The 27,199-nt window shown below is 31.6% G+C and overlaps 2 protein-coding genes and 1 pseudogene across 3 annotated transcripts; 1 reads left to right on the top strand and 2 right to left on the bottom strand.

Moving 5' to 3' along the window:
- Positions 1-2,363: 2,363 nt before the first annotated feature.
- Positions 2,364-3,311, bottom strand: LOC111282450 (nudix hydrolase 1-like; annotated as a pseudogene). Its single transcript, XR_016342014.1, has 2 exons — positions 2,968-3,311; positions 2,364-2,849 (listed from the first exon to the last, which is right to left on the bottom strand). The product of XR_016342014.1 is annotated as a nudix hydrolase 1-like (transcript).
- A 2,197-nt stretch (positions 3,312-5,508) lies between these two features.
- Positions 5,509-9,784, bottom strand: LOC111282114 (sialyltransferase-like protein 1). Its single transcript, XM_022870065.2, has 11 exons — positions 9,462-9,784; positions 9,245-9,357; positions 8,911-8,997; positions 8,737-8,814; positions 8,565-8,656; positions 8,231-8,432; positions 7,743-7,833; positions 7,453-7,511; positions 6,965-7,113; positions 6,406-6,487; positions 5,509-6,302 (listed from the first exon to the last, which is right to left on the bottom strand). The coding sequence occupies exons 1-11, from the start codon at positions 9,565-9,567 to the stop codon at positions 5,919-5,921; spliced, it is 1,443 nt and encodes a 480-aa protein (XP_022725800.2). The 5' UTR covers positions 9,568-9,784; the 3' UTR covers positions 5,509-5,918.
- A 5,384-nt stretch (positions 9,785-15,168) lies between these two features.
- Positions 15,169-26,373, top strand: LOC111282170 (phosphoenolpyruvate carboxylase 4-like). The gene is made up of 20 exons (XM_022870153.2): positions 15,169-15,436; positions 16,266-16,429; positions 17,041-17,155; positions 17,511-17,588; positions 17,686-17,754; positions 17,907-17,985; positions 18,070-18,146; positions 18,247-18,342; positions 18,643-18,784; positions 19,243-19,374; positions 19,938-20,011; positions 20,111-20,389; positions 21,343-21,468; positions 21,560-21,661; positions 21,736-21,882; positions 23,427-23,525; positions 23,691-23,779; positions 24,489-24,615; positions 24,696-24,902; positions 25,329-26,373. The coding sequence occupies exons 1-20, from the start codon at positions 15,281-15,283 to the stop codon at positions 26,151-26,153; spliced, it is 3,183 nt and encodes a 1,060-aa protein (XP_022725888.2). The 5' UTR covers positions 15,169-15,280; the 3' UTR covers positions 26,154-26,373.
- The last annotated feature ends 826 nt before the right edge of the window (positions 26,374-27,199 follow it).

Here is a 27,199-nt window from a genome sequence, read left to right as displayed (position 1 = left end):
CAGACTTACAGCATCTAAGAACCTTTGGTTGCCTATGCTTTTCTTATGTGTCACAGGTAAAAAGAGACAAACTAGATAAAAAGGCAGAACCAAGAGTCTTTGTTACGTATAGCAACTCATCCAAGGCTTACAGAATTTTCCAACCACAAAATGAAAAAATTCTTGTGAGCAGAGATGTTAAGTTCATTGAAGATAGACAATGAAACTAGAAGGAGTCAGAAAAGGAGCAACACTCAAAGTTTCAAAAAAATCTTGAGGATGATATAGATGAAGCATCAGTCAAAGGTACAAGGCCATTGTTTTATATATATGAAAGGTATGAAATTGTTGTTTTTGAGCTTACAGAGTTTAAAGAGACAAAGAAGAATGACAAGCGGGTTGAAACAATGAAAGAGGAGCTTAGAATGATTGAAATGAATGACATTTGGGAGCTAGTGGATAGACCTCAACATAAAAAACCTATAAGTGTCAAACAGGTTTACGAACCAAACTTAATGCAGATGATTCTATAAACAAATATAAAGCCAGATTAGTTATGAAAAAGTATGCTCAAGTGTTTGGAGTAGATTTCTCTAAGGCTTTTGCTTCAGTAGCAAGACTTGATACAATCAGAATGCTACTTGCCTTGGCAGCACAGAAGGGATGGAAGGTTTACCAACTGGATGTAAAATTTGTGTTTTTGAATGGTTATATATAGGAAGAGATCTTTGTGGAGTAGCAATAAGGTTTCCAAGTCAAGGGACAAGAGGAGAAGGTCTATTTATTAAAGAAGGCCTTGTATGGCCTTAAACAAGCTCCCAGAGCCTAGTACAGCAGGATTGATGAACACCTGCTAGGTCTTGGTTTTGTTAAAAGCCTAAGTGAAGCTATGTTGTATGAAAAAGAAACTGATGCTAATCTAGTTATAATTTCTATTTATGTTGATGACATGCTTGTGACAGGAAGTGATGAGGAGCTAATAAAAGAGTTAACAGTTGAAATGCTCAAAGCATTTGAGATGATAGACCTTGGTCTGATGTCCTATTTTTTAGGAATGGAGGTGAAGCAAAATCATGATGGAGTCTTTATATGCCAATGCCAAAAGAAATATACAGGGGAAATACTTAAGAAATTTCATATGAAGGACTGCAAATTCACAAATATCCATATGAATCAGAAGTAAAAATTTAGCAATGATGATGGATCAGACAAAATTGATGAAGGTCGGTACATAAGTTTGATTGGTTGTTTGATGTATCTTACTGCCACCAAACCAAACATCATGTTTGCAGTGAGCCTGCTTTCACAATTCATGCATTATGCCGGTAAGGTGCACTTTCAAGCTACTAAAAGGATTATCATATATATTAAGGACACAATAAATTATGGTATCAAATATTTCTACTATTAGGATTTTAAACTCCATGGTTATTCTGATAGTGATTGGGTAGGTTCAGTTGATGACATGAGAAACACAATAGGTTTTTGTTTTAGCTTTGGATCAAGAATGTTTCGATGGTGCTCAAAAAAGCAAGAAGTGATAGCTCAACGTACAGATGAGGCTAAGTATGTTGCAGCCACTGCAAGCTGTGAATCAAGCACTTTGGCTCAGGAAGATACTTGCATTTACTCATAGAAGAGAATGAGCCAACACATATTCATATAGACAACTAAATTGCAATTCCAATATCAAATAATCCTGTTTTTCATGGTAGGACTAAACACTTTAAGATCAAATTATATTTCTTAAGAGAAGTGCAGAAAGAAGGTGAAGTCAGTTTGCTTTATTGCAGAACTGAAGATCAAATTGCAGATGTGTTAACCAAAGCCCTATCCAAAGCTAGATTTGAAGCTTTAAGAAGTAAACTAGGTCTTTGCAACTACTGAGGCAAGGAGGAATGTTACATGAATGCAAACATGGGCTGCTAATCTGTGATGAAAAATGAGATGTGTGTTAGTGATTTATGGAAGTTAGTTGTGTGTTAGTGGGTTTTGTTTATGGCTTGCCAATAGGAAAATTAAGCCTTGTAACTAGCAGCCATTCTAGTTTTAGGTTAAAATCCTTTTGTATTTAAGGAAGTTGCGTTATTTGAAGAAGCAAAACAACATTTCATTTTCATATTCTCATTGTTCATTCTTATGAGTTTTTTTTTTTTTTCTCTGTAAAACCAACAAATGTAAAAGGTACCTCAACGTTCATGAAATTCAAGAGTGATGTAATCACTCGCCACTAGCAAAGGATATCCAAAGCAAATTTTTCTTAAATAAAGATTTATTCCGCTTAAAAGTGAGTAAAATAATAATAATAATAATAATAATAATAATAACAACAATAATAATAATAATAAATTGGGGGCGAAATTCCTAAATTTGCACTTGTTAAATTCATGAAAACTCCAATTTGCAAATCTTTTAATCTTGGCTAGAAAAAAAAAACCATCAAAATTCACATTGACCCGTACAATACAATTACAATACAGCATCTTAAAACCCGTTGATCAGTCATCAGAAAGCAACAAAGCAAAATCTTAAAACGCATTTAGCAACTGTCAAGTGGATGAGATTGAGATGGAAAATGATTGAAGCCATTTCGTACCATTCTCCAGTGGCCAAAACTAATGCTGGGGCAGTTTATCCCAATCATACCAATCCCATCCATCGCACTTATTTGGCTTCAGGTTTTGCGGGACTTGATCGGGATCCCCCAACACTGCACGCAGAAAGATGGTGACGTAATGGGCTGGTTAGGGTTCGTCCAGGAAGAGGTTGTTGGTCACTGTTAAGTACTCTGCTTTCTCCATTTCCAAACTCGTCTCCTCCTTCACCTCTCTAGCGCCGCAGTCCTCAAAGCTCTCCCCTGCAACACTTGTCTTTTAAATACGACAAGTAAAGGTTTCTCAAATGTAAGAGAACCAAAAATAAAAAATAAAAAAGGAAACAATTTATTAACTACTTAGTAAATATGCAGTGAGGAGAGAAAGAGAGAGCAAACTCAAGGTGACCACTAGGGAGAGCAAATGTGGAGTCACCGATGGAGGAGCGGCAGCGCCCCAACAGGACCGATTTTCCCTTAAGCACAAACAACACCACCCCTGCTCGTGGCGCCGGCTTTTTTTCCTCCATCAGGACACCGTTTTGCAGATTCTGCTAGCGAAGCAATTGAAGTTGAACAGAACAGAGCGTCAAAGCATCCCGGTTTCTTCTACCTCTGTTGCTGCTGCCAGGGGCATTCCGTCATGGTCTTTTATACAGCATTTGAACTTAACGGAAAGGTACGGCGTCGTTCCACTCCAACTGTTTATCCCGCAATGCAACGTGTGCCTTTTGTGGAAAATGACTTTTTTAAAAAATATATCCATATATTTATTTAATAATAGTAATAATAATAACGTCAAAAAATTTGATTGTTTAGTTTGGTGGGTGGTGTGGGTTAATAGGACGTCCAACCATTCTTTTCAAATATAAAGTATCCGTTCGAATTCGTTGGCATTTTTATCGTGACTAATTAAATTTATTATATCATCAATTCAATTTAAATATTAATTTTAATTAAATTTATTAATATAAATTTTTTATTAAATTTTTTAAATTATAATTATAATAATTTTTATCATTATTTTTAATCTCATTATAATCAATCTCATTATTCATCCGAGTCAAAATATATCTTTTAAAAATAATGCTCAAATGTATGCATCAAGAATTTAAATAGTGATCATGATCATGTTTTCGATCGCGTCGCGTTGATCGTATTTTCGAATATAATGGAGATTATTGTAATCATTGCGATCATCGCGATCGTGAATTTTTTTTTATACAATTTATATAAAATGTAATAATTATAATTATAATTATAAAAACTTTTATTCACTGATTTTAAAAATAGTTTATGACACTATATTTTTTATTTTTTAAAAAAATTATTCATAATTTTATTTAGATTATAAAAAGCATTCATATTTAGTTTATTCACAAAAAAATTTATTAAATTTCATATAAAAATTATAAACTAATATATAACATAATCAAAATATAATATTTAATTTTAAGTAATTTTTGTCTTAACTTATACAAAAAAATTTATCAAAAATTTTCATCTAAAATCTATATATATATTATATTAAATTATTAATCCCTTAATTTTTTTAATTATAAACATTCAATCTCTCTAATTAGATTTTATCTAAAAAAAATTTCAAAAATTAAAAATTTTCAAACTTATATTTTAATAAAATTTTCAAACCTATATTTTTTATTTTTTAGTTTTTAATCTTAGTAAGAGTAATTGATCATAAAATGCTAAATTTATTAAATAACTTAATCTTTTTTATATACTAATTGATATAAAATTTTTTTGTCACAAATAGCTTTCAATAATTATATAATAAATACAATCTTCAATAACTACACAAAAATAACAAGAATTAATCTAATATCAAAACAACAAAAAAAATATTAAAATTCAGATACAAAATTATAAATTAATATATAACACAATCAAAATATAATATTTAATTTTAATTATTTTTCATCTAACTTATACAAAAAAATTTATCAAAATGTTTCATCTAAAATCTTTATATATATTACATTAAATTATTAATCTCTTATTTTTTTAATTATAAAATTTTAAAACCTCTAACTAAATTTTATCTAAAAAAAATTTCAAAAATTAATTACAAACTAAATAAAAAATTCAACTCCCACCCCCCAACACTCCACCACACTCAATCCCTTCCCATCCCACCCAATCCCTCTTCACGTGCTTGCCTTAATGCCCTTCAAATGTTTAATTGTAGCAGGACGACAGAACCATCTAGAACCAACTTCTACCCAAACTTTATTTTTTAGAAATTTCTTTTTTTTTCTTTTCATATCTTATTTTCTTTTGCATCTTTTAATCATTATCACTTATCCAATACATCTCATTCGTCTCTCTCAATTCTTAAACTCTCATAACAGATCATTTTACAAAAATTTTACAAAAAAAAATAATTTTACTTTTTTTTCTTACCTTATTTGATTTTAAATATTAATTAAAAACTTAATGCTGATTTAAATTTGAATGCAAAAATACTGAATAATTAAAACTTAAAATTTTATTTTTTTCTCGAATTATTAAATCAGTGCATTAAATCTGTGTAAAAAACCAAAATAATAATAATAACGATCCATTATTTTCATTATTTTCCGTTAAATCATTATTTATGACTATTACATTTTATTTTTATCAATTATTTTTATCGTGAATAAATTTTACAATCATATTTTATCCAATAACGATGACAGTTGACATTACCCTTATTTTACGGCGCTATTCCGCTTTTGAATCCTTCGTATACACAACACTTTGTCTAAAAATGAATCATGATGACAATATTAACTAGCATTCAGAGTTGTCAGCTTGTGGCTTTGTTTTCATCATCATGTTCATGCATCATGCACGTGAAGGCTACCCTAGCCTACTTCTTTTGGACCTACTAAAATTACCAAAATCTGCCAAAAAACCATAAGAAGAACAGCTATCAGTGAAGATTTGAAACAAACATCTTCGAATTTGGTCATCATAGTAAATTCAATTACCAAGGAAGATTTTTAACATCCTAAAGCACTAACACCATAACAAACGGGTTAAAGTTGATGACACCAATTTACTGTCTCGTTACTGCCACAACAAGTAACACTGCCCTGCCCCCTCTATGAAAGATATAACCAAAAAAGAGAGAGAGTGAGAGATGCTGGCACTTATAACACACATAGCTTCAGAGGATGGCATTTGGATTACCGTGCAAGAGCTTGCACATTTCAATATGGGAGAACTAGTAACTCTCAACTTAGTCCAAAAGGGCCACCTCATTGTTGATTTGTTGGTGATGAGAAATGGTTTCTCCCAATCAAACCAAAAAGAATAAAGAAAGGGCACCAACGTGTAACATTTCTTATCCCTCAGATTTTAAGGAATGCCTCACGCATACTAGATCATCCAATTTGTTACCATCCATTTTGTACAGAGAAACGCCTTCCATTTGGGCATAATGATCTTGCGCTTCCTTTCTTACACTCTCAAAAGGCATGATTTCCCATTTGCTGTAATTTGAATGTTTCCTAACACGACCCATGTCTGGGGATCCTGAAATAGGCCCCTTTTTGTACGGGTCCACGCTGCCCCAGACCTTGCAACTACCAAACTGTCCCCATAGATCAGCTGCACCCCTTTTTATGCGCAAGGCAGCAGCATGAGCTCTGCTTATCATTTCTCGATTTGGCACAACAGACCAGTCTTGCTTCCTCTTGGCTCTCATAGGAGAATGAATCCTGATAACCTGGAAAGCACAAACCATGAATTGTGGATTTTTTTTTATGCATAAAAAATTAAAATTGGAATTAAAAGCCTCCACAGTATTTTGCGGGGGGGAAATATCATACACCAAGGCACTCTAGCAGTTGATAATATGCCCTTCCTTGCAGTGGATTATGCCCTTTCCTTGGTGTAGAGAAGTACCTTGTCCTACAAAAAAACATTGTGAAACTATAAGCAAGAAACAGGGGAAAAAGCTGCTTACCATCTTACACACACACACACACAAAAAAAGTCTCAAATTGAACAAGAAAAAAAATAATAATAATGATGATTCAGTTGAAAAAGTATTGGAGAACATATGTTTTTCTACCGGATACTAGTAATTATTAAAAGTCAACATTCATCTTCTTCAAAATTCAACCAGTAAAACAAACTTATTGACACCAACCCTAAATCACTTGATTTCTATTTTTCAAAAAGAAAACTAGAAACTATTAGGCATTCTTCTCCATTTGAACTGACAGAATTATTGACAAAAATTTGTCTATTAACCATCTCTAGTACATTTAAGCCTCACATCCAAAACCATTGGAGACAAACCAATAAAAGTGAAAAGTAATTTTGTACGAAAATCTTAATGAGCTGTAGACACAGAAGAAAAAAATAATAGAAGAATTAACTGACCATTCAGTATAGCCTGGATCAACAGTGAAACCATATATATCAATAATGTCACACATAGAAAGCGCTAGCTCTATAGATTTCATTCCAGTTCCTTTGGCACCCCTTCGTAGAACAATTCCTTGAAAGAGATAAACAGGATTTGGGATGCTCTGTGATGCAAATCAAACAAAATAATTTAATTGTGACACAGAAAAATCAGCTTATAAATCAAGCATTTGTTCCTGCAATCATCAGAAGAATTAAGAAATGAGAGAATTCCTAAAAGATGCCCTTGCAAGAACCAGTACCAACAGCAAACAAGAATAAATAACACTGAAGATGGCACTCTAAGGGTTGCTGGAGATTTGATCTGACAACTGATACCTAGCACAGCACCCCAAAATCAAATATGCCATCATAGTGGCCAGCTTCAAATTCTGTTACTTTTTCACACAACCAGGTACTCAATACAAATAAACATTTTTTGTTTCATGAGATATGATCCACACCTTAATCATTGTATTAAAATCCCTATGGGTTAGACTCTTGATTATAAGTACCTCATCATCTGCATTGAAGAACAAGTATGTGAGTATGTTTTAACATCATATTAAGAAGTCAATACATGCATGCATGGCACATGTTTGCTAGATGAACAATAGAATATGTATACATAAAACATATAGAGAGAAGGGCAGCTTTCTTTTTCTCAAAAATGTAGAAAGTGAAATGAAAATAAGAGTATGCAGGATAATCATTCAAGATTTTATCAGCAACATTAACATAGACAGACGCTCACCAGATCCCTTGAGAATCTTAACCATGTTTCGAGCGGCACCCCGTACCACAAGGCGGAAATTCCTCTTAAGACCAACATATTTGGCATATTTCTGTTAAGTGAGTGATATGGGAGATAAGCATTTTCATAGACTAAATACCAACAGAAACCAGAAGAACAAAGAATCTTCAAGCACTTTCATAGACTAAACACCACCAGAAACCAGAAGAACAAAGAACCATCGGCCAATCAGCCTCATGAAAAAGATAAAGACAAAAAAGAAACAGTGGAATTTGCTACTAATTCAGATATGTCTAAGTTTAAGAAAAGTAAAATGAAAGTCTAAAAACCTGGCAGAACATACTTATATAGAATAAATAGCATTAAGGAGAAATTGTTGACGAACTATTCCACTCCTTGAAGTGACATAAGGGAAAACTAAATCAATGGGAAGAAACAAAATTGAAAGTTATCAGATTCACTTGGTACGTATTAGATTTTTAGTTTACCTCATTGACAGGAGCCTCATTGTCTCGTATAACAGCATCATGACTATCAATTTCTTTTCCAAACTCTGTCTTTAAGAGATCACCTGAGTTCCCAACAACCGCACATGTGTGAAACTGCCGCGGATGGAAAGGGGGTTTCGCTGGTAAAAGCAAATTAAGATGTTCTTCACAAAGAGTTTGATTGAAACATTTATCAGATCCCCTACGAGCCACAAGAAACAAAGTTCACAAACTTAAGTAATTTCGAAAAACATCTATTGCACCAAAATTGCGTAAAACCAAAGCTAAGAATTGGAAAAGATAAACCATAGAATAAGTATCAAGAAAATCATACAATTGTGCAATCCTTTTTGCTGCATAGTCCAACCATCCATCTGGCCGAGCATCTAGATATTCTCTAGTCAACACAGTTGTCATGTTACGGTACTGCATTGATAAAGACATTATATCATGACAAATAACTCCTTAGTGAGCAAATATAACAAGGAAAAGGATTGGACATTAACCTGTTCCCACAATAGAATGGTATCACAAATATCATAACTGTACTCCAATGGTTCATAAACCTTAAACTGCTCATTATACTGCAACCAGAAAGGCAAAACAGTCAGCAAACACACACATTTAAAAAGAATGAGAAGAAGGGAAGCATTATCAAGAGTAAGTAAAGAGAATCAGACCCAGGTGCTATTTGTGCCTTGAGGAAACTTAAGAACCAATTTGCAATGATCGATAACATGTGCAGTGAGTCCAAGTCCTCTGTTCGCCTACAACCAATTCAAGCTCAGTAAATGCAGACTTTCACAAACAATATACAATCATTGTCAACACTCAAATTCATCCAATTTTAGACAAAGCAGCAGTTAGATTCAACTAAACTAATCCAAGATTTTTAATTATTATTTTATGCAACATAAACTAAAAAAATAAAATAAAAACTTTAAATTATCATCAAAGCTTTAAAAAATTGGGGAAAAAAGAAGAAGAAGAGGAAGAAGAAGAAGAAGAACTAACCACGCATTGTTTAATGCTGGTCTGAAAGTCTGATAAAATCCCCACTTCCTCGGTGTTGAGATCTGATACCCGCACTTGTTCTTTGCTGAGATCTAATATTTTGTTGCTAGAACCTGAAAACCAAGTATGAATCAGGCAGATTCAGGAATAAGCAATAAAGGAAGAATCAACAGTTAATCATTTACAAAAAAATAGAAGAAGAAGAATACAAAAGAACCTGAGAAGAAAGAAGATTGGATCCCGAAAACAAGAACAGAAAAAAATGCAGCAGCGCAAACTAGAGGGAGAAGCGCGGGTTTCTTGTGAGAGTGCGGTGACCTCATATTATTTTTCCAATCTCACTTTAAAAAACCAAAGGCTGATCGGAGGTTTCTTTATGATGTGAATTGTGTTATGTCCTACTCTAATCTGTTTTACTTTTTAGAGATTTGATCAATCTATCACTGCTTTATATCAGTTAGTACTCCAAAATTCACTGTAACACTCTTATTTCTCAAGGAGACAAAGGTTTAGTTTAGAAATCTTCTTAGGACAGAACCTAAACAAAAGAAATTGGACCACTAACTTTTTTTAACCCGTGCTGTGCGTGGGACTTTATTTTTTTATTCATTCATATTTTTCAGTTGTTTTTATTTTTTATTTCACACTATTTTTTTTATATATTTTGGGTACAAATTAATTTTTATATTATATTAAAAAAATATACATATTCCTATTGATCTGCTATATATAAAATCTTGCATAAGGTATAAATAATATTGGTATATTGATCTTTAAGATAACATTTAAACACACAAATCAATTACGGATAATTTGTTTCATTTTTATTTTCTCTTTATGTTTTATTATTTACCTTATTCACTGTAATAATTTAGAAAAAATGCATAATTTCATGTTAGAAATTTAATTAGTAAATAAATCAAGATAATTTGAATGATATTTAGGTTAAATGATAGTTTGACTATTAAATTTGATCCTTTTTGCTATTAGATTGGTGACTTTTATGTGGCCATGATAATTTTTTGGTAAATTATATATCTATTTATTTATATTGCTTTTAGTAGATTATGTTATTCATCAATTCCTTTAACACCAACAAAAAAAAAAAATCTACTCTTGAATTTCTCTTATAGAGAATTATTGAAAAAAAATTAAATTGTCAAACTGAAATTATGGTTTTACTTAGTATATATATGTTGACATGAAACTATTATGTTTTTTATTTAAAAAAAAAAAAGTTATCATGATGGAAGGATTAAAATTTATTATAATCTTAACAAAATGGCGTAATTAAATGAAAAAAATATAAACGTGTTAAATAGTTTATTACGTTCTTCAACTTTTTATTTTTTAATAAACAGTAAAATTTTTACTGGAAATCACAATGATAATATCATTCAAAAATAATTCAAATAAAAAATTAAATAATTTTCAATAAAAAAAAAGAGAAATAGAGAAAAACTATAATATAAAAAAAAATCGTAATCATTTAAATACTAACTATAATGAAACAATTGACTCTCCGCTTGTCGAGGAATATGGCATGAGAAACTTTATTGTAAAATTGATTCTATATGATCTTTATTTATTTTTTCACATATGAGTATTAATAATTTAGTTTTACTTGAATTAATTGATTAAATTGATTTAATTTAATTAATCAATTGATTATAAAATTAATATTGATCAGTTAATAAAAATAATTTTATAAAAATTTTTAATTTTTGATTAATTTTGTTGAAAAATCGAATTAATCAAATTAACGAATTTTTAATTAAAATATAATATAATACAAATATAAAATAAAAAATACATAAAATAGATCATTTAAATTTATAAGTTATTAAAATTTTTAACATAATACTTTGATATTTGAATATTTGTTGTATAATTTTATTTAGTTTGTTTAAATATGAGAAATTAAGAGTTTAAAATATAATTTAACTTAAATATATTAATTATTTAATTAACAAAACCGATCAAATTAAATTTAATTAATTAATTTTTAAAATTTATAAATTTAATTCAATTAATAAAAATAAAATAATACAATTCAATTAATTCAATTTTGAATAATTCAATTTGAAATTAAATGAACCAACTGAATCATTAAAAGACTGCAAAGTTTTGTTGTGTTATTGTGAAAGAAATAGCTACATATATTGCTCATAGTATTGTGTTTTGGTACAAGAGATGCCACAAATTTTGCTTGTTAATTTGGATAAACAGATACAAAAACGAAAATCATTCATAACCACCTATAATTTATAGTAAAATTTTACAAAGATGATCCGAAAATTAGCATAAAAGAATCCAAATAACATTATGCAAATTTTGAAGAAAGAATGAAATTAAATCGGAAAAATTCTAAATGTACAAACCATCCAAGTAACGAATATCAACAAATAAAGGAACATAGATTTAAATTTCGTGAGTAAATTTACATGCAAAAATCAATAATAAAAAAATCGTTCGCTTGTTCACAATCACATAAGCTTTTAAAAATGCATCTTACTTTAGTGTAAAAATTAAGATGATATACACATATTTCTCTTTAAAAAATTTAGGTGTTAATTTTTAAATTGAATTTTCCATTAAAAAAATTTTATCGTAATAATAGTTAAGGATTTTGTTGTATATGGAGGTTGGTAAATTATGCAACATTTGTAAACTTATTAAATTGTTGTATATGCACTAATAGCCAATATGTAACTTTGTTAAAGATGAAAGTAGTTGCAAGAAAAACTTTGGGCAGGGCACTTCCAGGAAGTTTTCTTAAATACAATAGTTCTCGTGCAAATTATTATTAGAAAACGTTGTCTCCATGATGTAATGTCACGGAAAAGAATTGATTACACTTCAATTTTTTTTTCTTTTTTGATATCTCATAACCATGAACCAAAAATAAAAAGTATTGATTTGATGAGGTAAAAATCTAAAAAATTTATTTAAAATAATGTTCAAAAATATATTTATAAACCTCTAATTTAGTGGCTAATGACATTTAAGAGAACATCAAAGATTTGATTTTGAATTAAATTTTTTTCTCTCTTTTTATTTATATTAAAAATTTTTTCTCATGATATAACAAAAAAAAATTTATAAAATCAAATTAAATTTAAAATAAATAAAAATTTATCCTAATTCAATCCGTTTTCATCTTTATTCTTTTCTTTTGGTCAATAAATAATACCTCTTTTCAAGTGAAAGATAATGTCTATCGAATTTATTTTTTGATTATGTAACAAGAGCAGTTGACTTTGTTTCGAGTACAGTGGACTGCTTTCTCAAACAGAATGCAGTTTCCACTTTTTTGGATAGGGCAGTCGATTACTCTTCAACGCGTTGCTTTCCTCAACCGGAAAGTCTCAGAGCAAAAACAATTGTTAGGGAAGTCCGCCACTCAGGGTAGTTGCTAGGGCAAGCAGTTGTCCATTCTAAATTTATTTTGTACTTTCAAACATTATATTTCAATACAAATGCGTACAAAATGATTGTAAAACAATGTTTTTACTTTAATAAACCTTCAAAAAAACATATATTTGGTAATGATAAATATATCAGGATTACCATCTAGTTAATAGAGATAAAGATTATTATATATATATATATATGGTTTTTTTATGAAATTACAAATACAAGTTTTAATTTACATCCATATTTAAGAAAATTATAAAATAATCAAATAAATAAACTAACAAATAAACTAGATAATCTAGACAAATTGATGAACCAAACTCATACACAATAAAATTTAAATTTAAGATTTTAAAATTTTAAGGTTTTCTCCTTGCCATTAAATCAAAAACTTAATTGATTATATGATTTTAAATTTGATATGAATGATAAAAATTAAATAAACTTGGTGTGCGGTCTTAAGCTTATATATTATGTTATTATACGATGAATGTTGAAAGATTTACATAATTAATAAATTTTAAATATATTTATTTGATAAATAACATAAAATTAATAATTATAATATGTGTGATCATAAAAATAAAATTTAAAAATATTTTATCATAAAAATAAAATTTAAAAATATTTTATGTATCAAATAAAAAAATTATTTATATTAATGTAAGTAAATATTGTTGGCTAATTTTATATTATGTAATTATATGATATGTATCGTTTGGGAGGGGAGAATAGAATTATGGGAAAATTGTACGGAAATATGTGTCTGTATGTTGCAAGGAACATTTTATGGTGGGGGGGGGGGGGGGGATGGCTCTTTTTGAATCCGAAGGGATCAAAATTGATAGCCACTGGCATCCGATCATATAAAGATGAAACACAACAAGCAAATGAAAATGCAAACAGTTGAAGAATGAATAACCACCATATGATTTTATCGTAGGAATAGCATAAGTTTGTGGATCATATCTTCAGTGGATCTAAGTACAGAAGAAAATGAATTAATGTAGATTTGGTCATATACATATATACTTGTGATTTTGGTCCAACCCGCTGGCCGAATGGACCCATCGACATGTGATTTTTTGGGGGCTTGATTGATTTGAGACAGTGACATTATCTGCTTATGGAATATATGTATATATATATATATTTATATGTGCTATATAATAAGAAAAAAGTACCGGGAATTGCTGCAATATATAAGCAGATCATCTGTTTACTTAAATTAATGAAATTGATGGGATTAGTAAATTTAATATGATTCAACTAACATCTTGGACTCTTGCAATATTTACATGGTAATAATAATAATGAAGTTAAATCAAACAGGGACCACACGAGGACATGATAATAATATAGACTAGTATTTTATTTAGTACTAGTGCTAGTATAAATTTGAAAATGAATGATTCACCTTCACCGAAAGCTCGATTTATAAGCTATCAAAGCTTATCTAATCTTATCTTATCTTTTTTTATTGTTGTTAGATTTTATAAAATAAAAAACAACTAAAATCATGCTATAATAATAATAATAATAATAATAATAATAATAATAAAAGAGAATATACTCCATACATCTTACTTAAAAAAAAAAAAGATTCTTATACGCGAGCGAATCTGATGATAGCATATACTAGATACTATATAATTATAATGATTATCCTAAAATTTTTTCTCCTTGCTTGTGCTTTGGTGGCAAATGGGTAATTTTGTTTCTTATCAGGTGAGTTCATATTGTTTTAGATTCAAATGTATCAATTTTGAAATTTTCAGGTTATTTATTTTTAAATAATATAAAAATATAATCATTTATCATGTTTTTTAAATTTAAAATTTTAAGTTCATATCTTAAATTTACTTTTTAAAATTCAAATTACTTTTATTCAAAATTTATATTTTTGAAATTAAGTTGAAATTTGAGAATGAAGTTTATGGTAAAAAAAAAAAAATTGACTCAAAGGTACTGTTTTAAGAAAAAGATTTCGATAAGATTTGATAAGTAAAATTTATGAAGTTATATATTAAAAATAATTAAATAAAACTTAAAATTAAAAAGTTTTGTTATATAAATTAAATAAATAAAATTTAAAAGAATTTTAATAAATTTTGATATTTTTAGATAAATTTTTTAATAAAAATTTGACAAATTTTTATCCTTAAATATCTATTAATTAAATTTAAATTATAAATAAAAATTTTAATAATTTTTTATGTATTATTAATTTTATATTTAATTAAATCAATTTATATATTTCTAAATTTTTTATTAAAATTTTTAGTAAATATTTTAAAAAAATTAATTTTAAGTTTTGTGCCAATTTCAGTGCCATCAACAGACGAGAAGGCCTGAGAAAAACTGCCCGGTCTGACCGCAGAGACTGCCACGTGTTAAGTTCTCCTTGGCATCACATGCGGTAAAACTGAGGCCCCGCAAATTAACAGAAATATTCGTACTACTCCACTACTTTCAATTTTAAGTTTGTTTTTAACGGAGATGCGGTTGCTAAGTGCTGACTCATAATTCATATTTCATTTCATTTCATTTCATACCTCTCTTCTCTCTCTTTCTCTCTGTTTCACTCTCTTTTTCTTGGTTTCTGTTTGGTGGCCGGCAATGACGGACACGACGGACGATATAGCTGAGGAAATCTCATTTCAGAGTTTTGACGATGACTGTAAGCTGCTGGGGAATCTACTCAACGATGTCTTGCAGAGAGAAGTCGGCGGCCATTTCATGGAGAAGCTCGAGAGGAATCGACTCCTCGCTCAGGTCACTCACCTTCCTCTACTCGAAACCATCTTTGCCTTTTACTTTTTTTTTTTTTTCTCTGATTCATTCATTATTTTCATTTCCTTGTGTATCTATTTCTCACTTCTGCTTTGCGCTTTATTTATAAAGCAGAGAGCCTAAGGTTACAGAAAAACAGTGACAAGTGAACATTATAACCTTGATTGTTTCTATCTTGCTCGTTTTTCTTTCAAATGGAAAAGAAAAAACGAATACTGTGTTTATTTCCATGCTTGCTTGTTTTTCTTTAATATTTTCTTATTACTGGTGGCGTTTTGAGTTTTCTTCAGCGGACTTCTTTCTTGTTTATTATTCTCTGCTTTTTTCCCAATTAATGCTTCTGTTTGGTTGCTTAGAAGGTGGTGAAAAAGAAGCGAAAGTTAGGAAGGCTGGTTGGCAAAAGTTATGTTTTACGAAGTTTTTTTTTTTTTTCTAATTCAAAAACCGAAAATCAACTCAGACAATTTTTTTTTCTTCGTAAAGAATATTCCTTACAAGTATTTTTTTTTGGTTAGCTTTTTGATTCTGGTTGGTTGCTGAGAAATCATATTAAAAGGAGAAGTGGAAAATAAAGGAAAATGCCAAATTGTATTTTATATTTTTATGATACTATATGTTTATTTTGCTTTTTTTTTTTGGATTAAAGATAAATTATTAACCGAATCAAGGGAAGTTTCTCCATGGTTATGTGAGTATTTGCAAGTGCATGTTAGAATTTGACTTTACTTTTTTCTTTCCTACGATTTCCCACAAAGCAAAAAAGAGAAAAGATTTATTGAGAATGATTTTTCCTGGTTTTTTATTGTTGTAGAGTGCTTCTAACATGCGGTTGTCCGGGATAGAGGATATGGCAGAGTTGCTAGAGAAGCAGCTAGCATCAGAGATATCGAAGATGACATTAGAGGAAGCCTTGACACTGGCTCGTGCTTTCAGCCATCACCTCACTTTGATGGGAATTGCTGAGACCCATCACAGGTAGTGGGATTTAGCTTATCAGTTTATAAGCAATAATGCGTGTAGAATTATGGATCCCATGTTGCGCTTGGATTATTTTAAAGTTTCCTCTATGTAACTTCAGGTAGTTTTTTTTTTTTTGCAACAACTCTGAGTGCTCCAAAATTTTTTTGGTAGTTTATGATTCTATTATCTTTGCCTACTTAATAAGACAAAGGATTTCTAGTCATTAACATTTTCATGGCTTTATCTTAACAGAAAAACATGTTGGAATAAGGGTTGGTTTGGTTATTGCTTAAGTATAATGGAAGTTTTTGAAACTCTGGGAAATGGTTTACATTTTCAAGCATTTACTTTGCCTTCCTCATTTATTCTGTGAATGGCGGGTAAACTATTCAGGAAATAGGCCAGATTAATGCCTAACTACCTACTTGCAAATGCATTCTTTGCATTTTGGTTTCCTAAATAAAAATTAAGAAAATGTAAAAAAGTCTGGAGACATATATAAGATGTCCTGCATTTGCCTTTTAAAGGACTCTACTATTACTATTTTCAGTTTTTGTTTGTGCAAACCAACTTTATAATAATTATTATTTAATCAGAAAACTTAAATAACTTATTATTTTCTGTAGGGTTCGTAAGGGACGAAGCGTTACACATTTATCAAAATCTTGTGATGACATTTTCGGCCAGTTGGTTCAGGGTGGCATTTCCCCCAATGACCTTTATAACACTGTTTGCAAGCAGGTATATTTCTTATCATTGCTTTTAGATTTCGTTTTCTTCTACACCTTGTTCAGAATTGTCCAGAGAAAAAAAGTGCCTTTTTCAGTTGCGTAATCCAACAATACTAAATAGCAAAGAATCTAGAGTGCTTCCAGATTAAGTGCTTTTAGATTAAGTATTAGAAGCTCCAACTTCTCATTTTGTTTCAGAAAAGTGTGAAACTCATCTCAGTGAAGCTGAACTAATAGGAGCTTCTCTTGCAACCTTAACTAATGAAAGAGTTACATAATTGCAACATTAAGTCCAGACATGCCAAAAAAGTTGTTCAGTTATTTATTTTGTGATCTAATTAACTGCTAAATTCTTTTTGCTGCAGGAGGTTGAGATTGTCCTTACTGCACATCCCACACAAATTAACCGTCGTACCTTACAATATAAACATTTAAGAATTGCTGTAAGATACATAAAGTGCTATGCTGAAAATTTTTAACTTGAGTCTTGAATTTGTGTTAGAGCCACTTATCTGAATGTCAGCCTGTCTTACCTTGCAGCATCTGTTGGAATACAATGACCGACCTGATCTTGGTCATGAAGATCGAGAAATGCTGATCGAAGATCTGGTATTGTTCCCCAATGCAATGTTTCCTGATCCCTCTCCAGGAAAAAAAAAAAAGTGAAAGGGGGGAGGGGGTTGGTGTTTCTACTATTGTGGTGATCACGGGAAAAAAATGTCTTCCATTTTTTAAATCAGAGTTCCTTTTGGCATTTGTAGGTGAGAGAGATAACATCTATATGGCAGACTGATGAACTTAGACGCCACAAACCTACTCCTGTAGATGAAGCCAGGGCTGGTATATCACTTTACATATATTACAAATTGTATGCATTTTTTCTTGTAAAAGCTTCTATATGACAATAATATTATTTTTTATCAGGTTTGAACATTGTGGAGCAATCCCTTTGGAAGGCCATACCTCATTACTTACGTCGTGTTAGCAATGCTCTAAAGAAAGTGGGATATAAATTTCTGTTTTGAAGCTACTAGGTTCTTTGAATGGATACACATGGCATTCTTGGTCACATTATTTCTTTTTTTTGTCATTCTTTTTCAGCATACAGGAAAACCACTTCCACTAACATGCACCCCAATAAAGTTTGGCTCCTGGATGGGGGGTGATAGAGATGGAAATCCCAATGTCACAGCAAAGGTGGGGCTGGTTGCTTCCTTTTATCATGGCTGCTTTAAAACTGATTTATACTATAAAAATTGAACTGGTTCATTTGGGAATGCTTTTTGAACCTTTGTTTTGGAATTTCTAGATTGATGTTGTTCATTTTCCTGAAACTGCGTGTTCACTTTTCCGCCTTGTCTATGTTACAACTAGTGATACCTAACATTCACTGCAAGTACTAATGTACTATCTTATAATTTCATGTAGAATTAGTATTTTTCCTCTACTCTTACCAAGTGCCTGATGCCTTCATTCCTTTTCTTCTCATTCTTTCAGGTGACAAGGGATGTCTCACTTTTATCTAGGTGGATGGCCATTGATCTGTACATCCGGGAAGTTGATAGCCTTAGATTTGAACTATCCATGAACCAATGCAATGATAGGTTATCCAGATTGGCTCATGAAATTCTAGAAAAAGGTTTGGCTGTTAGTTATATTTATGTTCTTTTCAACCTCAAAACAAGTATTTTAGAATTTTACGGTCATTATATCTGTTTGATAGATTTATGCTAATTGAGGACTACCTACTCTTGTATTCTTAGGGGTCTAATGTCAGGCACATGTAACTAAGAAAGTGTTGAGATGAGCATAAATATGGTTGGCCTTGAAAACCAAAAATGTCAATTAGGCACATGAAGATTATTCTTCAAATTCATTGAAAGAGACCTAAACTTGAAGAAACAAGTGATCTTAGATCTGATGATTGTGTGCTTTACACTATATGTCAACTTGCGTGAGATAGATCATGGAGTTAGATCTGATGATTTTCAACCAAGTCTTCCATAGTAGATTTTGCATTGTAATCTGTTTTAATTTTCTTTATCTCAATTGTCTTACTACTTCTGAAATCTGATAGTAGGTTTACTTTATCTTCAGAAACCTCATCGGTGGACCTGCATGAGAGTCGGAACCAACCTTTAAGCCGAAATCAGTTCAAGCTTCATGGCCAACAAGCTCCATCCCTTCCTACCCAACTTCCAGCTAGAGCAGATTTACCTGCCTGCACTGGTACATATCTAAAAAAAGCAAAGTAGTTTTAGTAGTTTTTACTTTGGAAAAGTTTGCTTATTAGTGCATATACATTTGAAGAGTTTTTGGCCTCTCTAATGTAATGTATTTTGTTTTAGGAGTGAAGCTGTAAATTTTATATCCACTGCTGAAGTATGTTGTTAGAAAAAATGAAAAGTGAAAATTTTAAATAGGGGAATTTTTTTGTTTTGATTTTTTATTAGAAATGGAATATGTTTGAAAGCAATTTCTTTAAGATTGAAATTAATCATAATGTCTCTTTTGGAAAGGAAAAAAAATATTATCTAACCATCATTCTTCTAAAGTATAAGCACAAGAATATATATATTGAACTATTGGTTGATTGTGATAATAATAAGAAAAATAAAATGTTTAATTCTTTCTGTAACATTTCACTTCATATCTCGTCACCCATAATCCATCCACAGCTATTATATATATATATCATTTAATTTCCTTTGGTAATGCCATTAATCTATTCGTTTAATTCCAAACTGATACTGTTCATTGGATGATTTCATCTGACTTGTTTATTCATGCAGATTACAATGATGGCGGATCTCAGTATCCAAAACTAGAACTCCCAGGGACTGATTACATGCCATTGACTCGTCAGGTTAGTTCATTCTCTCATAGTTTTTGGCTGTTCAAATGGTTTCTTCGATTTTACCGTGAGCATCATAGCTAACAATTTAGTTTAAATTTTAACTTTTAGGATGGTCAGGGCTGTTCTAGTTCAGAAAATTCATCTAAGGATTCTAGTCACAATCAACTCAAATTATCAGCAAATGGAAGTTTTGCTAACTCCAATGGGTCACAATCAGCTGTTACACCACGTGGCTCTTTCTCCTCTAGTCAGCTTCTAGCTCAGAGGAAACTGTTTGCAGAATCTCAGATAGGAAGGTCCAGCTTCCATAAGCTTCTTGAGCCAAGTTCGTCTCTACGTCCTGGAATTGCTCCTTATCGAATTGTTCTTGGAGATGTCAAGGAAAAGGTATTGTTTCTCTATGAGTTAAAATATGTAATGCCGTGTAAAAGCTGTTTCATGGAGATGAAGCAGGTGTATTTACGACTTGCTGAAAGAGAACATGTCCTTTCTCTGTTTTTGAGATGTCAATTTAATTCTTATAGGAAATATTTAGATTTTTATTTTTGTTTAGCATATGGTCTTGCTCTTTTTGAATTGAGCTAAGAAAACAATACCAAGATGGATACAAAATGAAGGGTACCTTTCTGCAAAAAAAAAAAATTGCAGGTTACCCATTATGTAGGAAATGGTTTAAGATAAAATTCAAAAACCTGGAAGATTTAATATGTTTTTGATTGTGTCAACATTAGTTTTAATGAAATGGAAACTCTCATGTAAATTTATTTGGCAAAATGTGCTGATGATTATGGCTAAAAGATTTTAAAATTTTTGAAATTTTTGGGCTTCATAAATTAATTAGACTATCATGGGGTTATATCTGTCATTTGAAATTTTAAGGCATTAGATATTTAACATTACTTTTACCAGGTTTGCGTGAAAGCGATCTATGACAAACTTTATCTGCTAGGTCTATTACAAAAATAGCTTAGGGTTATAAAAAAAATTCAAGTGAACTAGGCTTCATTCAAGAATTATATTGAACAAAAAGGAAAGGCATTTTCAAAAATTTACTTCCAATAGAATTCATTTCTAGATATTAGGACAATTGCCTTGACTGGCAATGCTAAGGAAAGGCTTATCTGAAATTTCAAGATTATATCTAGTAGGGAACTAAACAAATTATCATTAACTGTCATGCTTATTCTGCCGTGCTAGTTTTGCATGTAAAATTTATGAAATTCATTAAACAATTAGTTGTAGTTATTGAAATTCAGGCTATGGATTTATTTTTTCAGTAAATCTGTCTTTAATATACACAGAAAGATAGTGTATTTGTGTTTGATGACCTGTAATTTCAGCTCATGAAAACACGAAGACGGCTGGAACTTCTTCTGGAGGATCTTCCCTGTGAACATGATCCTTGGGATTACTATGAAACAACAGAACAACTTCTGGAACCACTGCTTCTATGTTATGAATCTCTGGTAATAACTCCACTTTCCCATTTCCTGCTGGTGAAAGAAAGTTCATGCTGTTGTAAATATGGAAATAATGTGCTATAAGTAAAATTTGCAGCAATCATGTGGGGCTGGGATTCTAGCTGATGGTCGGCTTGCTGACCTGATTCGAAGAGTTGCCACCTTTGGAATGGTGTTAATGAAGCTTGATTTACGTCAGGTGCATTTTATTTTCAGTTATATTCTGTGACCTACTCATGCTATGTGTTTTAGCTAAACTTTGTTAATGTACAGGAATCTGGTAGGCACGCTGAAACACTTGATGCAATTACCAGATATTTGGATATGGGTACTTATAGCGAGTGGGATGAAGAAAGGAAACTTGAATTTTTGACAAAAGAGCTAAAGGGGAAGCGACCACTAGTTCCTCCTACTATAGAGGTAAAGATGTTTCAAAAGTATATTGGTGTGTATGGTGGCTTGCTAGGAATTCTTAATAAACAACTCTTATATCATACACTTTGGTGCATTGTTTTTATTCATTTGTTGTATTTAAGTTTCTTCTACATGTTAATAAAAATTGATGCTAGACACAGATCCTTAGATTCTTATAAATAAATCACTCCAGATTTAAAGCTTCTAAACTTGAAATGACACAAGCCTCACTGTGACTCAATAGATGAAGTACCCCAAATCCCGAATTAACTAGACACAAAAAATGATTGGATATGTGGATTAAGTTGAACTTTAAATAACCCAGAATTAAACAACCTGATGGCTGAAACAGCCAAAATCCGAAAGTACTCAACTTGAAACAACATAGGACCTGGACCCAATTTGACTTCCTTGATTGCCATCTGTAATAATCACAAATAATAACAAATTAAAGAGAATTGAAATTTGCCTAAAATCAGAAGTCCTTAAGCATAAGAATCAAAATATATTACAATAATGCCTCAAAATCAACTATAGGTGGTTGCAAGGTTTTGATTGTCAGGTCATAAGGTGGCTGGAAAGCAAACTTGTGCAAAAGGTTGGGCTCATGGTTGTTTGAAGGAAACTAGAATAACCTTGATTCTGAGGCAAATTTTGTCCCAAAAAGTTGAATAATAAGGATATATTCTCGTGGTATTATCAGGTTACCATGTCAAGATGGGTTTTAGATTCATATTTTTCTTGGCTCTGTATATGTTCCTAAGAAGCTGAAAAATTAGCATTGGGATGTTCATCCAGTTATAATGCATTGCAAGTTGGCCTTCTCTATGGTGCTGGAAACATTCTCTTTTTTTTTTTTTTTTATATATTATTATTAGATAACATATGTAATTGCTTTGACATTTTCTTTGGCATTGTGATTTCCAGACATGTGTTGAATTCTGAAAATTGACATTAAGGGATGTCAAAGGGATACACGGCCAGGCAAATTTGCATGGTTATAGTTCCTTAGAAAACACTCGATCCAGTTTTTATTTTAAAATGAAAACAAGGTTGTGACAGCCTGGGAGATTAGGTAGTCGATATAAATCTTAATTGATGAGAATATGAAAGTAGAAAACTGATCAACACTTCTTGCAATTATCATTCCCCATGTCTTCTAAGGCCTTGATGGTTTTGCATGAGCTGGTTCATTGGTGTCGAAACTCAGAGCACACAAAAAGTTCCTTGAAGCACAGAATGGTCGAATTTCCGATGCTCATGCAATTTGTACATGCATACCATTGTTTATGGGGGGGGGGGGGGGGTCCCCTGGCATGTGCGCAGGTCATGGTGCTTTGGCTTTTGGATTTGCTTATGTGGTTATACATGCATTTCTTCAAGAACTGCAAAATAAATTGTGCATGCATTATTTGAGTTTAAAAAATGGTGCCCTCTTTTGTGCAATATTCAAATCAAATCATGGAACAAAGTCTTTCCTTTCCTTTATTTTTGTTTTACTTTTATTGCTTTAGTTAACATGTAGCTCTTCTCTCATCTGGATATTTCAGGTAGCTCCTGATGTTAAAGAAGTCTTAGATACCTTTCGCGTAGCTGCCGAGCTAGGAAGTGATTCTCTTGGTGCATATGTGATATCTATGGCATCCAATGTATGATTTACTAAAACTATATTTTGTTTTACACTATTTTCTACCTCTGCAGTTCATGACAGAACTTTTGATTTCCTTTTCTATTTTAATTTCTTTTGAAGAGCTTTTGCAATTATCTTATGTGGGATAAAAAGAAACAATGCTACCATTCTTGCTGATTTGCAGGCCAGCGATGTCCTTACCGTGGAGCTTTTGCAGAAAGATGCTCGACTTGCAGTTAGTGGGGAAGTGGGGAGACCATGTCCCGGTGGAACGTATGTTTATACCTCTTACAAATTGATACTCATATGCTCTTAGACATAGTAAATGCTATCATATTTTGAAAGTATAATAGCACAATAATAATGAGAGAAATACTATTGGTTTATGTTTGTCTGAATGTCCAACTATGATTCCCCTTGGGAATTAAAGTTATATTATCTTGAATTGGTTCTGGTTTTTGCATCCACTTGCTTTAAGTTGGTATTAATTATGGGTTCTTATAATGTGTTTGATTAAAGTTCTGGGCTACTCTTTGAACATGGATGATCTTATATGCATTTGTAGAGGAGTGGCTGAAGTTACTGACTATCCACATTTACATGGTTATTTATTCATCAAGCTTTCAGAAGTGCATTAGTCAGCAATGCGTAGCTGTAGGTTTTTCGTTTACATCCTTTTTTCAGTGACAAGAGGGGGTGGGGGTTTGAGGTTGGGGGATAGGAAGGGTTTAAAATACAAGCTATTTTTGTTGCAGAAGATAGTTTGAATTCAATAGAACTCAGAAACTATTTAAGTCACTATCTAATCTATTATAGAGATTTACCGGGGCAAGAATAATAGAACAATAATAAAGCATTACTGAAGGGGAAAAATAAGAGCTCATCTTACATTTTTGCATAACACATTCAGTAATGGTTAAAATAATTTAGCATAACAGATATCTATACTTACTACATTTTTCCATCTATATCTTTTGAGTAGGTTGCGTGTGGTTCCCCTGTTTGAAACTGTGAGGGACCTTAGAGGAGCGGGTTCAGTGATCAGAAAACTATTATCAATTGATTGGTACCGGGAGCACATTATAAAGAACCATAATGGGCATCAAGAAGTATGCTGTTTTTATGGCCATTTCTAAGATTTTTTTTGAAGTTGTCATTAATCTTGTGTTTACAAAGTTATTTTAAACAGGTAATGGTTGGATATTCTGATTCGGGTAAAGATGCTGGGCGCTTCACTGCTGCGTGGGAGCTTTACAAAGCCCAAGGGGATGTTGTTGCTGCTTGCCATGAGTTTGGAATCAAAGTAACTCTTTTCCATGGTCGAGGAGGGAGTATTGGTCGTGGTGGTGGCCCAACATACCTGGCCATTCAGTCCCAACCACCTGGTTCTGTAATGGTGAGTTGCCAATGTAATTTATACCTCAGAAAATTGGTATTGTTATTCAGTTATTAACTTAATACTCCATATTTGAAGAGCAATTGAAAACAATAAATGACAACATCGTATTTGATTGTCTCTCAATGTGATAAAGTTACACTGTCACTTCAATTTACAGTTTGCTACATTTTATTAACGTGGACAGTTGAAATGTTGAGTTCCCAAGTCCTAACCTTTTTATTGTCCAAAGGTAGAACTTGTGTATTGTAGATTGTGTTTAACTGATTTCATAAAGAAGCACTTGTGGTCCACCATTAACTTTAATATCATTGCATGTTGTAGCAAAGCCTTGTTGAGCTAAACTTATATGTAGCATTGGGATATCTTTGCTTTCAGGAATATTTTCTGTGTTCTGTGATTGATAATGCTATGTTGAATTGGCAGGGCACACTTCGCTCAACAGAGCAAGGGGAGATGGTGCAAGCAAAATTTGGTTTGCCACAGACTGCCATTAGACAGCTAGAAATATACACGACTGCTGTGCTCCTTGCAACTCTGCGTCCTCCTCAACCACCTCGAGAACAGAAATGGTGTAATCTCATGGAGGAGATTTCAAAAATCAGTTGCCAGAATTATAGAAGCACAGTTTATGAAAACCCAGATTTCCTTGCGTACTTCCATGAGGCTACACCCCAGGCTGAACTGGGCTTTCTTAACATAGGAAGCCGCCCCACAAGAAGAAAGGCCTCGACAGGAATCGGACATCTTCGAGCTATTCCATGGGTATTTGCATGGACCCAGACCAGATTTGTTCTTCCAGCTTGGCTTGGTGTTGGGGCAGGTTTGAAGGGAGTTTGTGAGAAGGGTCATCCAGAAGACTTGAAAGCGATGTACAAAGAGTGGCCTTTTTTCCAATCCACGATCGACCTTATAGAGATGGTGTTAGGAAAGGCTGATATTCCAATAGCCAAGCATTATGATGAAGTGCTAGTGTCTGAGAGCAGGCGGGAACTTGGTGCTGAACTTAGGAGGGAGCTCATGGTAACTGAAAAGTATGTATTGGTGGTTAGTGGACATGAGAAACTATCTGAGAACAATCGGAGCTTGAGGAGGCTGATAGAGAGCAGGCTCCCTTATCTCAATCCGATGAACATGTTGCAGGTGGAGGTTCTAAGGAGGCTTAGACGTGATGATGATAACACCAAACTAAGAGATGCATTGCTAATTACTATAAATGGAATTGCTGCTGGTATGAGGAACACTGGCTAAGTTAAATCTGTTGAGCGGTAATCAATGTGCAACCTGTGGGATGAATACTAAGCTTTTATATATATATATAGATATTTCTTTTGTTGTCATAGGGCTATCGTTTGGTAGCTGAGTTAATAAGTGTACTGGGGACAATGTTTTTGTGAAAACTAAATTCAGATGGACTGCATAGCAGCGGAGTTTGGTGAATGCAATGGTGAAAGTTTTTTAACCTTTTTTAGTTTGAATCTCTGATCATATGCTGTGTGTGAAACTTGCGTTTAGTGCAATGCAGATTGAATAGAAAATAGAATGCTATAAAATCCATCAGTTCAATTTTGAAAGGGCTCAAGCAAGATGTGGTTGATTGAGAAAAGCTGATTGAAAACAAAATGTTGTTTCGATTCGTTTTGTTTGTTAGTTAGTACTTTATTGCATTGTCCCGGTTCAGACGACTTTATTTTATTCTAAGAAGGCGATTGATTGTGAAATTTAATTTTTCTTTTTGATATTTAACTTTTCGTGATTCTTTGGTGTGGTCTAAAAATTTTTGCTCTCATTAGTAATTTTACAGTTCTAATAATGTCAAAGAGGGAAAAGTGGGAGAATTAAAAAGTTTATTCTTCCTTTTTTTTTTTTACTTTTAATTTCCAAATACAAGCGAAAACTTTGCTCCATTTACTTTTATTTAATTGCATTTTTAAACTATATAGACAATATTATTTATTTTAAAAATATAATAATTTATTTTTTATTTTTTATTATTTTGACAAAGACAACTTTTTTTTGTTGAAAATATATTATAAAAAAATTATTTTTTTAAATTTAACAAAAATGACTTTTTTAAGATAAAAATACCTTTTTTGTTAAAAATATAAAAAAATTATTTTTTTGTAATTATTTAATTTTAACAAAGAACATTTTTTTAAAAATAAAAAATGTGATCTTCATTGAAGATATATAATGAAAAATTTTATTATTACATATAAAATTTATTATTACATATATTATACGTGAAATAAAACTTAAAATACTTTTACTTAAATAATTTAGTGAAAATATTAAAT

This window comes from Durio zibethinus, chromosome 5 (genome assembly GCF_047325235.1).
Source record: "Durio zibethinus cultivar Kanyao isolate XHJ-2024 chromosome 5, ASM4732523v1, whole genome shotgun sequence".
Classification (NCBI taxonomy): Eukaryota; Viridiplantae; Streptophyta; class Magnoliopsida; order Malvales; family Malvaceae; genus Durio; species Durio zibethinus.
The sequence above is the reverse complement of the archived record's forward strand: the minus strand, read 5'-3'. Positions and strand labels throughout refer to the sequence as shown.